At 33.5% G+C, this 16,983-nt stretch overlaps 7 protein-coding genes across 7 annotated transcripts; 5 read left to right on the forward strand and 2 right to left on the reverse strand. All coding sequences in view use genetic code 12, as the record gives it.

The window, feature by feature from the left end:
• Nucleotides 1-761: 761 nt before the first annotated feature.
• On the forward strand, nt 762-1,931 carry PUS4 (pseudouridine synthase; the record flags this gene model as incomplete). The annotated part of the gene is made up of 1 exon (XM_064885238.1): nt 762-1,931. The coding sequence occupies one exon, from the start codon at nt 762-764 to the stop codon at nt 1,929-1,931; it is 1,170 nt and encodes a 389-aa protein (XP_064741644.1).
• A 113-nt stretch (nt 1,932-2,044) lies between these two features.
• Nucleotides 2,045-3,142, forward strand: RJT21DRAFT_112011 (uncharacterized protein; the record flags this gene model as incomplete). Its single annotated transcript, XM_064880052.1, has 1 exon — nt 2,045-3,142. One exon carries the CDS (start codon nt 2,045-2,047, stop codon nt 3,140-3,142), a length of 1,098 nt encoding a protein of 365 aa, XP_064741645.1.
• Nucleotides 3,143-3,241: 99 nt separating this feature from the next.
• On the forward strand, nt 3,242-3,760 carry RJT21DRAFT_112012 (ADP-ribose 1''-phosphate phosphatase; the record flags this gene model as incomplete). Its single annotated transcript, XM_064880053.1, has 1 exon — nt 3,242-3,760. The coding sequence occupies one exon, from the start codon at nt 3,242-3,244 to the stop codon at nt 3,758-3,760; it is 519 nt and encodes a 172-aa protein (XP_064741646.1).
• A 338-nt stretch (nt 3,761-4,098) lies between these two features.
• Nucleotides 4,099-6,275, forward strand: VPS1 (dynamin-like GTPase). Its single transcript, XM_064880897.1, has one exon. It carries the CDS (start codon nt 4,140-4,142, stop codon nt 6,219-6,221), a length of 2,082 nt encoding a protein of 693 aa, XP_064741647.1. The 5' UTR covers nt 4,099-4,139; the 3' UTR covers nt 6,222-6,275.
• Nucleotides 6,276-7,283: 1,008 nt separating this feature from the next.
• SPE2 (adenosylmethionine decarboxylase) lies at nt 7,284-8,531 on the forward strand (the record flags this gene model as incomplete). Its single annotated transcript, XM_064885287.1, has 1 exon — nt 7,284-8,531. The coding sequence occupies one exon, from the start codon at nt 7,284-7,286 to the stop codon at nt 8,529-8,531; it is 1,248 nt and encodes a 415-aa protein (XP_064741648.1).
• Nucleotides 8,532-9,018: 487 nt separating this feature from the next.
• PET9 (ADP/ATP carrier protein) lies at nt 9,019-10,883 on the reverse strand. Its single transcript, XM_064883520.1, has one exon. It carries the CDS (start codon nt 10,404-10,406, stop codon nt 9,507-9,509), a length of 900 nt encoding a protein of 299 aa, XP_064741649.1. The 5' UTR covers nt 10,407-10,883; the 3' UTR covers nt 9,019-9,506.
• A 477-nt stretch (nt 10,884-11,360) lies between these two features.
• RJT21DRAFT_129499 (aminophospholipid-translocating P4-type ATPase) lies at nt 11,361-16,301 on the reverse strand (the record flags this gene model as incomplete). Its single annotated transcript, XM_064882966.1, has 1 exon — nt 11,361-16,301. The coding sequence occupies one exon, from the start codon at nt 16,299-16,301 to the stop codon at nt 11,361-11,363; it is 4,941 nt and encodes a 1,646-aa protein (XP_064741650.1).
• Nucleotides 16,302-16,983: the final 682 nt, after the last annotated feature.

Consider the following 16,983-nt stretch of genomic DNA (forward strand, 5'->3'; position numbering starts at 1 on the left):
ATATTCATGTACTGACGGATTCCCTGACTTATGCTTCCACCAGGTTAATTAGAATCCCCAGAACGTACGACTCGTTGGCTGTCTCCGATATGGTCCCACAGTTCTCCAACTATATTCCGGGCCAGGAGCCTGCCTCTATAAGTGTTGGATCACAGATTACATATACTCCAAAGGGGCAATATGATGACAATGTATTCAGTCAAACATCATTGACACCTTTAGTTCCGGACTTGCTTACTGAGGCAGAACTATCAACAATCGTTACTACTGTAAATGCGTATTTGTTAGATGCATATAATCCCTACAACATCAATAATGTCATTGACGGCATATTAGAGTTCTTTACAGGTGGTTTGTATTCCAGAGCCCTTGATTTTGCCAATATTCACCCGTATACAAAGCGTAAGCTACTACAATTGGATACTTACATTGAACATGAAGTAAACCAAAAACTATTTGCAGACAGAGATACAATAAAGGTGTATTCACCTAAATTGTCGGGTTACTTGTCGGTAAGTACTCAGTCACAAATATCTTTTTTTCCAGTAAATACCTACTAACGTTTACCTTTAGCTTGACATACAGATTCCTAAACCAGTGACTGCCATATCTCTGGAGTAAGATTCTTCTATGTGCAGGTGCAACCAATTTTTTTTAAAGAGGTTCATTAACATTACTTGAGAAGAGCATACCAGGAAGTGATACTCGAGAGATATTACATGGTTTTTGTTCGGGCTAGGACTCATATCACTTTTAAGACAATGAATGGGATATTTGCAGTTTATAAACCTTCTGGAGTTTCTTCTGCCCTGTTTTTGCAGGATGTGCAAGATGTTTTCACCAAATCACTGGTATTTGAACCGCACTTAGAAGCTGCTAAGAATGCTGTAAGATTCAATTTAGGGACCAATAAGAGAATGTCTAAAGAAAAAATTGAGAAGAAGGCTAACCAATTAAAAGTTAAGATTGGCCATGGAGGTACTTTGGATCCTCTTGCTAGTGGTGTTTTAGTAGTTGGAGTTGGATCTGGTACAAAGAAATTACTGCACTACTTACTTGAATGTGAGAAAACATATGAAGCTAAGGCATTATTTGGAATTTCTACTACCACAGGTGACTCAGAAGGTGAAATAATTACTCAAAATGCTATTGATCATATTACTAAAGAAGCTATCAATGAAACAGCAAAGAAGTTCATTGGTGATTTGAAACAGACTCCTCCAATTTTTTCATCACTTAAAGTAAATGGGAAACCTTTGTATGAATATGCAAGAGAGGGAATCCCATTGCCTACTGCCATTAAAGTAAGGGAAGTGAAAGTAAAGGATTTTAAAATATTCGAAGAAGATTCCTTAAGAACTGATCATGAATTCAAAAAGTTGGAAAGTGAACTCGATGAGAATGGAGTACCGAAGGAGCACGGTTTAGCAAATAATCCAACTTTAAATGATTCTCCATTATATTTCTCTACTCAATATTTAGAGGAAGCACAAAAGAATAATTTACCAACTGAAGTAGGTAATCCAAGACAATTAAAAGAAAATGAAAGTTTACCAGAAAAGTTACCCCTAGTACACTTTATCGCTGATGTATCATCAGGTACTTATATTAGAAGTTTAATTAGTGATTTCGGTAGAGCTCTTGAATCTTCAGCATACATGGTTGAATTGATAAGAAAGAAACAATCTGAATGGGAATTGGGTAAGAACGTTTTTACCATTGAAGATTTCACCACCAGAGATGAGAAAGTCTGGGGTCCTGTGTTGGAGAAAGTTCTTGAACTTGGAGGTGATATAAATGTCGCTAAAGCGTTTGAAGAAGCAACTGCTAAACTCAAAGCTAAAGAGGTGTCAGACTCTGTAGAAGTTGAGACTACCGAAGCTGATGGGTCGGACGTTTCCAAAAAGAGACCTATTTCCGAAGTAGAGTAGTTACATTGTACATAGTTAACGTAATAAAATATTTTTGCGCCTAAAAAAACTTCATATCGTAATAATCGATATTCTAACTTAATTGTTAGAGCAGGTAAACCTCACACAGGAAGATGTTTGGAATAGTGACTAGACGTCGATTCTCCAGTAGTATCGCGTTACTTGGAAAAAGTTATGGAAGAACAGTCATTAATCCTTCTAGTGGGTTTGAGCTTACCAAGCCCAGCTTCATTCCCAAATCTTGCATAATACTATCTACTCCATCAAATATACCTAGAGTTATAGAGCAAGTTATTCAAAAACTGGAAGATGGTATACAATTCGTAGTAGCGGGTACCGATTCGGTTGTTCCTAATTCCAACCGAAACGGTATCTCATCTTTATGGTTTGATCAACCTTTGAATATCGTGAACTCCGTTGAGATAGATGATATTTCTAATGACAATTCCACCCAAAATAAGAATTGGTCTAAAGTTGAATCTAACTTTAGATTGAAAGTCCTGGATACTAATACGTTTGATATAAGTCTTGCCAATACTTCGTTTGTTAGTGATTTTGGTACTACTTTATTCTACTTGGATTCTAAATTGGATCATTCGGGGAAGGCATTAAAGGAATTGACAGTTGAATTACCTAAAGGAATAGTAACTGAATCTCTGAAAATTCATGAATTTGATCAATGGACACCATTATATGATCACGAATCAGAGGAACCCTTTTTGGTAACCGACTTTAAAGGTAATTTATTGAAAACCATCAACAATAAATCTGCTTCTGGATATTTAGAGAACAATTCTAAATTGATGGGATTGGGATCGAAGGATACAGAGGTATATGTTAAAATATTTAAGGGAAATAATAGTTTACCATTTAAGTATAAAGTTGTAGCTGGAGGAGGAGGTTGGGGAGCTAAAGCTAATATTATAGCATTATCTCCTGAAGCTAAAATAACCAAAGGTGATCGTATTGAATTCTACATGTTGACTCCAAATGATAGATTCAGCGATGAAACTATCCCCATCCAAGAATATATAGATAAACTTACTATTGAATGTTCTTATGAAGAAAAGGGCTACAGTAGCTACAATGATGATCAAGAAATCATTGTTGAAAGAGCATTTGGAGGAGGATCAGAAGAAGAATTTAAATTCAATAATATTAAACACCATTCTGCTGGTGAAAGGATATCAATTGACATGGATTATATATAGAAAGTTAATAAATCTGTAAATAGAAATTTATGATATATGTATCGAAATTAATTATGGAAAGTGCACACTTTTGAACAACACTCTATTCCCTCCAACACTATGATTAAATACATCCACGGTGACCTCTTCAGTCATACACCAATCAAGAAGGGTGCAATATCAATCCTATGTCATTCATGTAATTGTAGAGGAGTCTGGGGTGGTGGTATAGCAGCTGTATTCAGACGTAAATATCCTATTGCTAATCGAATCTACGAAGATTATTGTGATGAGTATAGATCGCAACCCACCAAATTGCTTGGAACAACTCAATTGATATTACCAGAGAAAGATTCAGAACCATTAATCGCCTGTTTGTTTACTAGTGACATGTCGGGTTCAGGTATCTTACCACCACACGAGATTGTTCACTATACAGACTTAGCATTACAAGACTTGGTCAAGCAATTAAAACATCTCCAATCACAAGATAAAAATATCGAAGTGACAGACAATGAGAAACTTGTGGTCAATATGCCTAAGATCAACTCGGGTATATTCAATGTTCCATGGGATCAGACTGAAGCTGTATTGAATAAGTACCCTGATGTGCACTTTAATGTGTACGTGATTGATTAAGTTAAAGTTATGCTACATAAATTACGAACGCACAATAAAAGTAATGATCTTGTAAACACTTTGCCAATATAAAAGCTCTACCTACACTACTTAAAAACTCTCAGTACTTTCTACCAGTAGAACAAGTACTAGCACTACAAGCACTTGATTTAGTAACCGTTAGTAACTAATCTCTTGGTCACTGTAAATACCAGCATCGCCCCAGTGTCGCTGGTCGTGCCCCCGTCTCTTCGTTTCCCGTCTCCCGTTTGAACCGCACACGCCCCCTTCTACCAACACTACCACTAATTTGTTGCCCTCTATCGATACAAGACATTTAAGTTAAACTAAAGAATCCGACATAAATTGTTGAAACTGTCTGATAAATCATAATTACACGATGGATGAGACATTAATTGCTACCATCAATAAACTTCAGGATGCATTAGCTCCTTTAGGAGGTGGATCATCTTCACCAGTTGATTTGCCCCAGATCACCGTAGTGGGATCTCAATCAAGTGGGAAATCTTCTGTATTAGAAAATATTGTTGGTAGAGATTTTTTACCAAGAGGTACTGGTATTGTTACTAGAAGACCATTAGTATTACAATTAATTAATAGAAGAGCTAATCCTAAGACTTCTGCTAATGATTTAATTAATATTAATACTACTAAGGAAAATGGTGAAGCATCTGAAAATAATGCTGATGAATGGGGGGAATTCTTACATTTACCTAATAAGAAATTTTTCAATTTTGAAGAAATTCGTAATGAAATTGTTAGAGAAACTGATGCAAAAACTGGTAAAAATTTAGGAATTTCTCCAGTTCCAATTAATTTAAGAATTTATTCACCTCATGTTTTAACTTTAACATTAGTTGATTTACCAGGTTTAACTAAAGTTCCAGTAGGTGATCAACCAAAAGATATTGAAAGACAAATTAGAGATATGATTATGAAATTTATTTCAAAACCAAATGCTATTGTATTATCAGTTAATGCTGCTAATACTGATTTAGCAAATTCTGATGGTTTAAAATTAGCTAGAGAAGTTGATCCTGAAGGTGCTAGAACCATTGGTGTATTAACTAAAGTTGATTTAATGGATGAAGGTACCGATGTTATTGATATTCTTGCTGGTAGAGTTATTCCTTTAAGATTTGGTTATGTTCCTGTTATTAATAGAGGTCAAAAAGATATTGAATCTAAAAAGACCATTAGAGATGCCTTAAAAGATGAAAGAGCCTTTTTTGAAAATCATCCATCTTATAGAGCTAAAGCTCATTATTGTGGTACACCTTATTTAGCTAAGAAATTAAATGGTATTTTATTACATCATATTAAGGGAACTTTACCTGATATTAAAATGAGAATTGAACATTCATTAAAGAAATATCAAAGTGAATTAGCTTTATTAGGACCAGAAATGGCTGAAAGTCCAACATCAATTGTATTAAATATGATTACAAATTTTAGTAAAGATTATAATGAAATTTTAGATGGTGAAGCTAAAGAATTAAGTTCTCAAGAATTAAGTGGTGGAGCTCGTATATCTTTTGTTTTCCATGAAATCTTTAAGAATGGGATTTCTGCTTTAGACCCATTTGATCAAATTAAGGATACTGATATTAGAACTATTATGCATAATACAAGTGGTTCAGCTCCTTCATTATTTGTTGGAACTCAAGCATTTGAAGTCTTAGTTAAACAACAAATTCATAGAATGGAAGAACCATCTGTTCGTTGTATTAATTTAATTTTTGATGAATTGGTTAGAATTTTATCCCAAATTCTTTCTCAACCTCAATATTCTCGTTATCCTTCTTTAAAAGAGCAAGTTTCACAACACTTTATTCAATTCTTAAGAGAAGCTCTTATTCCTACAAATAAATTTGTAACTGATATTATTGATTCTGAAGAAACTTATGTTAATACTGCTCATCCTGATTTATTAAAGGGATCTCAAGCTATGTCAATTGTAGAAGAAAAATTCCATCCAAAGCCTCAAATTGCTGTTGATCCAAAGACTGGTAAACCATTACCTCCAGCTCAACATCCTCAATCTCCATCACCACTGCAACAACAAAATAAAGAGGATGTTAATGGATTCTTTGGAGGATTTTTCTCATCCAAGAATAAGAAGAGATTACAATCAATGGAAGCTCCACCACCAGTATTAAGAGCTACTGGTAGTATGTCTGAAAGAGAAACTATGGAAACTGAAGTTATTAAATTATTAATTTCTTCATACTTTAATATTGTTAAGAGAACCGTAGCAGATATAGTTCCTAAAGCTATTATGTTAAAATTGATTGTAAGATCTAAAAATGAAATTCAAAAGGAACTCTTGGAAAAATTATATAGTTCACCTGAATTAGCTGATTTAGTTAAAGAGAATGAAGTTACTGTCCAAAAGAGGAAAGAGTGTGTGAGAATGGTTGAAGTGTTAAGAAATGCCAGTGAGATTGTTTCTAGTGTTTAGGGGCATTATGTTTATAATTTTAATTTTAATATATGTAGAAGATTAATAGTAGAAGATTATTGTAATTGTAAGATTATTGTAGTAGTGGTGTATCTGTCCCGATCCAGTAACTTGGCTTTCGCTTCATTGGCTGCAACTTTATGTCTTCTGACTCAATTATAATTGAGCCTGTCTGCAGGAACAGACACAAACAGTTAAATCATCAAAATTTAAATTTTTTTCCTGACAATTTTCACTAGCCATAGATCACAACCTTCACTTCGATAGTACCCTATTAGTGTTAGAATTTTATATCAGACACTAAGTTCAGAAGAGTCAGACAGTTGTATAGTCAGTCACTCAGTCAGAAAGTCCAGTTAACTTGTAACTTTTATTTGCCAGTCGTATCACCAGTCCCAGTAGTGCTACGTCTTGCGATCCCCACTCCGTCATTTTTCAAAATAAGCCTGTGTCTTAACTCACAATAGTTTATGCCTAAGAAAGAACCACGACGTCCTCAATTTCTTATAACTAAATTACTTGAACCTGGATAACGTTAAATATTCATCGAGTTCATATATATTCATTGAAATTCATTATTAACTCAGTTTCCAAAATTACTCCGTTAGTCATTTTACTTTGCTGTTGCTGACATAGCTAAATATCATTTATCATTCTTATCATTCATTCATATATTTTTATAATATCATCTACCTTATCACTCTAGTTCCATCATTAGTGTATATTCATCCCTATTAGTATAATTTGAAACGTTTCTTGCTACTTCTCTCTTCGTTTCACCGTTATATTAATTAGAACCATCACCCTTTTATAAGAGTAAGTTCCAATCCACCTCCAAAAGAAAACAATCCATTTAATTCCATTCATTTGCAATTAGTTGGATAGATAGCATAGTATTAAAAAAAATTAAAAAAAAAACACACTTTATAAACATCATAGATACTAGTCTATTAGTATCCTAGAAGAAAGTCAGATAATAGTCGACTTTATCATTAAATTAACTTAAAATATTAAAAGAAAAGAATATTTAAAAAAAGAATAAGTACTCCTTTAAGTCAAGTTATGGTTGCTCCTGCTTATCATGAAAGTTCATATGTTGATCATGAGTTATCAGCTAATTTAGATTCTACTTTTGCCTTTGAAGGTCCAGAAAAGTTATTAGAAATTTGGTTCTGGTCCTCCGATAAGGATTTACCAAGTGGAATTAATGAAGAAGGCTTAAGATGTATTCCTTTAGAAAAATGGCAAACCATCTTAGATTTGGTCAACTGTAAGATTTTATCAATGAAATCTTCAAAGTTCATGGATGCTTATTTATTGAGTGAAAGTTCATTATTTGTATTTCCTCATAAAGTCATTTTGAAAACTTGTGGTACGACTACAACTTTAGCATGTCTTGAAAAGTTATTTGAAACTGTTAATGAACATGTTAGAGTTAATAGTAAATTTAGTAAATTGAAAAGTTCAACCATTTATAAGATTTTTTATTCCAGAAGGTCTTTTATGTTCCCTGATAAACAAATCCATGTTCATAGAGATTGGAAAGATGAAGTTCAATTATTGAATGAACATTTTGCTCATGGTAAATGTTATATTGTAGGAGATTTCAATAGTGATGATCATTGGTATTTGTATGTTGGAGGTGAAGATTCAAATGAATCATGTGGTCCAAAGCCCAGCAGTCACCATCATGAACATTATCATGATCAAACGTTTGAGATTTTAATGACAGAATTAGATCCTGAATGTGCTCATAAGTTCATTACTAGTAGAAAACCTGGTGTTGCATCATTAATTAAGAGTGGTGTTGAAGAGCATGATTTAGGTCATGATGTTGGAATTGAAACCATGGAAGAAACTGGATTGAATGAAATCTTTGATGATCATGAAGGTAAAGGTCGGGATAAATTTGATTTTATTCATGATGCTTTCTCATTCACTCCATGTGGTTATTCATCCAATTCAATTACATCCAATGAAGCAGGATATTATTATACATTACATATTACTCCTGAATCAGGATGGTCTTATGCTTCATTTGAAACCAATTATCCTTTTGGTAGTAAGAATTCTGTCGATGTAATTGATGTCATGATGAGAGTTTTAAAAATCTTTGAACCAAAGAAATTTTCAATGACATTAATAAGTGAAGATGTCAATGATAGTACTTGTGATGCAGTATTCAATAAGTTACAGAATTGTCATCAAGTTTTGAAAGAACATGACTATGTTAAAGTTGAACGTGTCTTATATGATTTAAAGAACGAGTACAAGTTGTTGTATTTGAACTTTAAAAAAGTCAAGAACTGAAGTCTACTATTTTTATATTTCATTTTATTTTATTTTACTTTATTTTATTTTATCTTTGTTAATATGTTAAAGTTGGTGTTCGTATACAGAGTCTTTACTTGGGGTTTAGTTATGAATTAGTTGGTTTAAAAGAAAAGACTTCATGTCTATTCTTTTTTTTCTCTATGGGTGGTCATAACTAGATTTCTAAATACTGATTTCAGGTTTACGTAAACTTCATATATTCTAATAATTATCTTTCTGTTTACTTGTTTATTGTTAGTTGTTCATCTATATAGTTTAATGATTATGATGACTTTTCACATCCAATGTAAACTGTAAATGTATATACATATACACTTATATTTACAGGTTGCGTCACACGCATACCCGCACGTGAAGCGTCTAAACCTAAATAATTATTCGCTTGTGATTCTCCCCACACGGAACTCATAACCCCCTAGGATGCAGAAGCATCAGTAAACCAACCAATTGATAACCAATCAATTAAGTCAGATCAATTTTTATTTAAGTTTTTTAAAGGATCTGCAATTGATTTATTTACCTAACGTGACCATAAAGTATGAAGAAAACAATTATGCTGTTATTTAATTAAGGTCGTTTGTTAATGTGCAAAAGTTAATTCACACAAAATCAAAAAGGGGTTGTATACAGAGACAAAAAAGAAATTTTTGATTTTGATAGTGACGATGAGATGGCATGGCAGACATAAATTACAATTAGCAAACCAAAGTAAAGTAATAAAACAAGTTATGATAATAAATTAAAAACTATATAAGTGAAAATATAATATATATAATAACAACAAAGTAGTAGTTATAGCAATAATAAAAGAAAGCCAAGAAAGGAATAATATATAAGACAGACAATAATAAAAATCTAACTCAATGTTGTTTATTATGTTTTAATTTTTCAATCTATTATAACCATTAACCATTAATTTGTAAGTTGATAGAATTTTAAAACTTAATTAGTTTATTTAAATTTCTTACCGAATAAGATAACTTGTAATTGATCGTACATGGAGATAACACCGGCACCGGCAACACCTCTTAAGATGTTAGCACCACAACCCTTGAATAAGGAAGCAACACCTTCAGCAGCGACAACCTTTCTGAAACAGTCAAAAGCACCGTTATATTTAACAGCTTGACCAGAAGTCATCATCATTCTTCTTCTAACGGTATCTAATGGATAAGAAGCAGTAGAAGCACCAGTAGTAACAGCCCAACCTAATAAGAAAGAAGCTAAAAAGTTACCTTCTAATGGACCAACTAAAACAACAGGTTTAAGAGAATCGTATAAACCGAAGTATAAACCTCTGTAAACAACAATACCAACAACGGAAGGACCGAAACCTCTGTATAAACCAGCAATACCATCAGAAGCTAAAGTCTTCTTGTAAACATCGAATAAACCATTGAATTGTCTGTCACCACCGTTAGCAGATTTAGCATCATTAGCTAATCTAGTTCTAGCATAATCTAAAGAGTAAACAAAAGCTAATGAAGTGGCACCAGCTAAACCACCAGAAGCTAAGTTACCAGCAAACCATTTCCAGTAGTTGTCATCTTTCTTGAAACCAAACATCTTCTTAAATTTATCCTTGAAAGCAAAATTTAAAGCTTGAGTTGGGAAATATCTGATAACATTGGCAGTGTTACCTCTCCAGAATGAAGTGATACCTTCTTCAGCAGCAGTTCTCTTGAAACATTCACCAATACCATCATACTTTCTAGATAAACGACCTTGCTTAATCATTTCATCTTGATTTTGAATTAATAATTTAACTCTTTCAATTGGAGCAGCAGCAGTCTTGGAAACAGCGGCGGAAACACCACCCATCAAGAAATCAATTAAGAATTGGTTATCCATTTTGGCTTACTTTTTTGGTTATAGATTATATATACTTGAATAGATATAGTAAGATAAAGAAATTAAAAGAAATAAGAAAAGATTATTAAAGAAAAAGGGAGGAACAGGAAGGAGTTATATAAAAAAAATTTCCAACAATTTCGGTTCTTCGTCCACTAAAAATTTTTTTTTTTTCTTTTTTATTTTCTTTTGTTTGCAGGTTATACTCCTGAGACAAAACTACGACATTTTGTTTTTATTTGTGCTTAACTAAATTCATCGGATTAATACGGTTGATACAAAATTTATTTCCATAATGGCGCGCGTTGATTGGCCGACATTGGCGATAAATTTGATAATTCACTCAAATTGCTTTTTTTCTTTGACTGGCCGGGTAAAATGTCGGTCAACGTCTTTTTAACAGCTTACAATTAATGATTTAGGTATAATGACAATTGATGATACTTAAGTATGATCGATATCAGGAAATCACGGGGTCAATGACCAATTAGATTATGGGGATTTGTAGTCGGATAAATAGTGAGGGACCCGGAGTTGAGTGGAGAATGCGACATTAGTGTAAAATTTCTTTTTATTACTATAGTAACGGAGATATACACTAATACTTAACCAGTAGAGTTTGTAGAAAATGACTAGAGTATAATTTAGACTATAGCGTACATTACAGTATAGTGTAGACTATAGCGTATATCACAGTATAGCAGACCCTATAGTACAGTAAACCACAGTACAGTACACCCTAACAGTGTAGATCACCGTATTCAGGTTACTTCAATTATACATAACTTAATCTTAATTTGCAGAGACATTTATTCTATTTTTACTATTTTTATGCAACGGCTTTCATGAGCCGAAAATGTCGCATCATTTGATTGCAAAAAATGAAAACCTTTATCAATTTCTATACATACTTAACTATAATACATTTGTTTTGATTTGTTTTGATTTGTTTTGTTACTTCCGTGAGTGAACAGAATACTGTTGAGAGATTCTTCTCATATCACTCGAAATTTGGGAGGCTACTCGTTGATTATGACTAAAATCTTCCATAGCAATTTCTTCGGTTGTTACTGATTGATTACCTAATGAATCCACACTGGCATTAACATGGGTATGGGTATGGGTATGGGCATTATTATTACCATAGTCATCAATTAAACTTCCATCTTTATCATAGAATGATGTAGAAGATATGCCCTGAGATTTTCTTTTAAAGATATCAATAAATGATTTCCGATTTTGGATATGAGCATTAGATATATGACTAGGTAATGGAGGAGGTGGGATAGTTGGAGATCTCATCTTTGGAGATCCATTACTTCCACTACCAGAACCACTACCAGAACCACTACCAGAACCAGAACCAGAACCTCCTATAATAGTTGCATCAGTATCAGGTTGACTAGAAAATGATGGAGGTGAAGATGTCTTTCGTTTAATATTCGGATTAGGAGACATACTCATTCTCTTAATTACTTCAGTACTATAACTACTAATTTTAACACGATTAGGATCTGTTGGATCATAATTATCAGGATAAGCATCAAAATCACCTCTTTGAACACATTCTCTAATAATATCAATATCCTTTGGCCAATATTGCTGCTTAATAAAATCATAAGTAAATCTCGGTAATAAACATACTAAAACTCCAACAAATGTACAAACCCAAAATGATAATGTACCAAACATTTGTGGAGCAGCTTTATAAAATTCAGCACTATAAGTGGTAGTAGTCCATAATCCTGTCCAAATATAGATAATTAATATAGAGATTGCCACAATCAAACTAGAAAGCCAATCCCATCTATATTGATGTAATAAAATGTATAAATTACAAGAAATACAGGCAATACAAGTTACAATAATCCCCATCCAATATCTATGATCTAATGGTAATCCATTAGCATTTGGAAATGCTTGATAATATATCAAATAAGGGAAAAAGAAGGAAATAATCGATTGATAAGTAGCATCGGCCATATACCAAAAGAATTTACTATCACGGAATTCTGATCGTAAGATCCCCGTACGATATAATTGAGGAACTAATAATGAAACTTTGGCACTAACATCTTGATCAAAGACTCCTAAAAAGATTACTGGAAGTGAAGTAAATGCCAAATTATAAAACATTAAATAAGTGAATTCAAATAAGTAGGATCCATCAAAGTTATTATAAATCCCATACCAGAATAAGGCGAAATTAAAAATAACATTCTTAAAGAAGAAACTTGGAATCATTTCACTAAATCTCTTATATGACCAACGTCCATGAGTTAATAATAATCGACTTAAGAATCGGAATTGTCCAATGGCATAATCTGATGACATAACAGCTTGTCTACCTTCTTCTCCGGCTATACCAACTCCTACATCGGCAGCTTGAATCATAGCCACATCATTCGATCCATCACCAATGGCTAATGTCATAACATCCAAAGTATCCTTAACAAGTTTAACCACCGCAGCCTTTTGAGCTGGCGACACTCGACAACATAATACGGCTTTACATTGTTTACATAATAATAAGAATTTCCGTTTAGTTTCTCCATCAGCTAATGCCAATTTAAGTGCATCACCATCAATGACAACACCAAATCGTTCATCTGGTGGAGAATGATCACCTTCGGCTTCAGTAAGCTCTTCGATCAGTCCAGTCATATTGAAATTACTCTGAAGATAATGACTAATTAAGTAATCCACTAATCTTCCATCGGTTAAATCTTTATTAGTACCATACTTTTCATTTTCTTCGGGACTTAATTTCGTCTTTAAGATTAATAATTCCATATCATTACCTAATAAATTACACGAGAATCCGATATTAATGGCGGTCTCGACTTTATCACCCGTCAACACCCATAATTTAATTCCGGCTTGGGCCAATACACTTATGGCATCGGGTACTCCATCTTGTAAACGATCTTCAATGGCTGTTCCTCCTAATAAAATCAATTCTCGTTCAATTGAATCAGCCACTACTTCCATCTTGGCTTCTCTATTCTCAAGAGCTGAAGCGGCCACTTGATGACGTTTATTCCATTCTGTATATTGACTCCAGGTTAATTCTCGTTGGGCAATACATAAAGTTCTCAACCCCTCGGTGGCATAAGCTTCTAAATGTTCTGAAGTAGTAGCCAATAATTGAGGATCATTCTGAGTCTTCAGTAATCGAGAATAAATAATTGAATCGGCACCCTTACAAATCAATAAGGCTTTAGGTTCATCTTCAGGAGTATTTCCTGGGATTTTGATAATGGCACTCATTCTCTTTCTTGTGGAATTGAATTCTAATGCATTCAACACTTGATATTCTTTAGTGACTCCATGGATTTCTACCAAGAGTCCCTTTTTAGTGGCTCCTTTAAAGATATATCCGACGGATCGAGCTGTTCCTACTAAAGCTGCTTCATCAGGTGATTGAGCCTTTAACAGTAGTTTATGAGGATTCTTGGGATCAGGCTCAGTTAATACTGAATGACATAATGCTAAAGCCAACATAAAATGTTCATTACTTTGCTTTTGTATATCTCCTCCTGTTCCCAACAAGTCCTGAACGAAATCTGATGAAATGAATGTTAATTCATCTTCATATTTACTGGTGGCTGGTGATATATCCTTTAAAAGAGCAAGCATATTAACTTTATCACGAGCAATATTTTCCTTTTCAATGGCACTTTCGGCATCAACATCTATTCCTTGTCTTTTTCTTAATCCAGCCAATGCTTCAGTATATGCTTTACCATAAGAAACTCCATTAATGGTACATTTTTTAAATTCCATAAGATTTTGAGTTAATGTCCCTGTTTTATCACTAAATACATATTCAATTTGTCCTAAATCATCAGAAATTGACCATGATTTAGGTGTACAAGGATAATCTAATCGTTCATAATACATTGAAATATCCGAATAAATGAAAAATGCTTGAGCCGTCTTAATGATTTCAATAGTAATATAAAGTGAAATGGGTACTAATGATTGATATAAGATAAGAGCCACAAAGAATGATACAATCCCATTCTTAGCTGGAGTACCAGCCACGGTTCCAAATTCAAAATAATCTCGTGATGTAGGACTTTTTCTATACCATAAACCATTAATAAGTCCGGAAAGGAAACAAATTACAAATAACATAACGAAATTAAGAATAACATAATAATTTAAATCTCGAGACATACGAGATTGTTTGGTGGGAGTTATTCCAGCATTTAACATAATCTTAGTATCATCCCCAGTAAATACCACAATTCCAATAACCCATTTTGTATTTCTTAATGAACAACCTCTTAATAATAAATTATTAATAGTTATTGGTTCTTGTTGTTCTTCATCTTGAGAATCTTCATACTTTAAATTCCCTTGATAAGAATATAAATTAGCATGAGGTCCTTCACTTTCTACAAAGAATTGATGATTTATAAGATCATCTGCTCGTTTAATTGGTTGTTCAACTGAGGAATATTTAAGGGCTTGTTTAACTTTTAAATTGGTTTCTCCATCTAAATTCTTAGTTTCAACATAACAACAATTATCTTCATCACTAGTAGCTAATATAACAATATCAGCTGGTATTTCATCATTATTATATATTCTTAACATATCTCCAACTCGAACATCTTTCCAAAACTTTTTAGCAAATTTAAGGGTCTTTTCTCGATGATTACTACGATGACTTTGATGACTTTTACGTCCAAAATTAAATTCTTGACTTAATCGTTCTCTTCTTTGTTGTTGAAATGATTTTCTTAATTGATCTTGAGTGTTGGTATTATCTTCAAATGGATCATAATCTTCAATTGAATTCCGAGGACTTAAATCAACAATATCACTATCAAATGACTTTCTATTATTAACTCCCATAGTATCTTCAAGTGATTCATTAGCTAATTTTCTCTTCTTTTCTAATCTACCCTTTTTAGTTAAATTTTGTTTAGATGATCCCCAAACTTTTATTAATAATCGAGTATTGGCCTTTTTAAATCGTCTCCATAATGAAATCTTTTCATCATCATTATTAAGATTTTCATATTTATAATCAACATCATAATTAATTTGATTAAGTATATGAGTAATTTGATTATTAACTTCTAAATCAGTTACTGTTCTTCGAGAATCTTCTATAGCATCTTTGATAGCAGTTATAACTACAATCACTATAAGTGGTACAGCAGCTAAGATGGGGGATGGAACTCCAAATATATCAAAAGCTCCAAGAATAATTAATGCAAGGAAATAAATATTAGCCACATTATGTAAAAATTGATACGAGATATTCTTGGGTATAAAACTTATTGGAGTATATTTAGTAGTTCTAATTTTATTTCGGGCATAATCGGTATTTGGTTTACCGGTTTCTGGATCAAGATATTCTTCCGGTAATGATTGATTAAATGATATAATTCTGGTTTCGGATTTACGATCTCGAGGATCTTCTGATGAATTTGATTCTTCATCATTATGGTCTATAGAATCCTGCGTTAAATCTACACTATGTAAACTATTTTCATCATCATTATCATCTTCATTATTATTATTGGTGTTATTATTATTGTTGTTGTTATGCGATTTCTTGTCTTGCCCTAAAATTCTCCGTATAGTACGGGCTCGACTCGGTCTTCCCAGTTTATTTCTAGTAGTTCCCCATCTATTTCTCTTCATTACGGTGTCATTTCTCGTGGGAGTTTGAGGCTCTTCTAAGATAGTCGCTGAACTATCCAAGAATGGTGACATATCCGCCGTTGGGGGAGGTGTTACTAAACTGCCTGCTGACAAATTCTTATTGTTAGTGTTAGTACCATTTCCATTTCCATTTCCATTTTCATACTGATTATCATTAGAGGGTAATTGGAATCTTAGTGACGGTTTCCGAGAAGTGGTAGTACTTGCCATTGGTGATGGTTGAGTAAAAGTTCTTGATGAATCTACATTAAGTGTAGGAGTCGCTAATGCCGAGGGGACATCGTGGTAATAAGGAGACTCCGTAAATGTTTGTTGGGAGTCATTAAATGGACTCTTGGGATCTGAGTCGCTAGTACCCATGACTTGGCTAATAGAAGCTGTAATATAATAATTACTTAGCTAAGCTTATAGGCTATAAATTTGAGCTAATGAAGAAAGATTTACTTTAGTAGTTAGTGACAGCCAGATCGTTTGTGGAAAAATTAATAGAAAAATTAAAAATTGTGAGCTGCGTAATGTTCGGATGCGATCGGTAAATATTTACGGGAGTAGTTGTTACGGTGGGGGGACAGTGGGTCATTTAGTGAGAGTGAGAGATTGCGATTCTGAGGATGGTAGGGAAGAGGATCAGAGCGGATGTAAGCGTGTAAAGATCAATAATTATGAATAGGTAATGGTAGGAAATGTCAGGAATTAGTGGGAGCCACTTCCTGGTCACGGTCAGGGACTGGCCGGTATAACTCCTGCTGAACAAGCGCACTAACTCCTTCGCTGAGCTAAGAACAAATTTAGCGTGTAGATTTGATTTTGTCGCGTAGGAGTTGGCAGGCACGATCCCGATCGGCTGGCGCGTCCGATGAAACCTTAACTATCCGATCTACGTGTAATGGGG

This window comes from Scheffersomyces amazonensis (assembly GCF_036850825.1).
Source record: "Scheffersomyces amazonensis strain UFMG-HMD-26.3 chromosome Unknown RJT21scaffold_1, whole genome shotgun sequence".
Lineage (NCBI taxonomy): Eukaryota > Fungi > Ascomycota > Pichiomycetes > Serinales > Debaryomycetaceae > Scheffersomyces > Scheffersomyces amazonensis.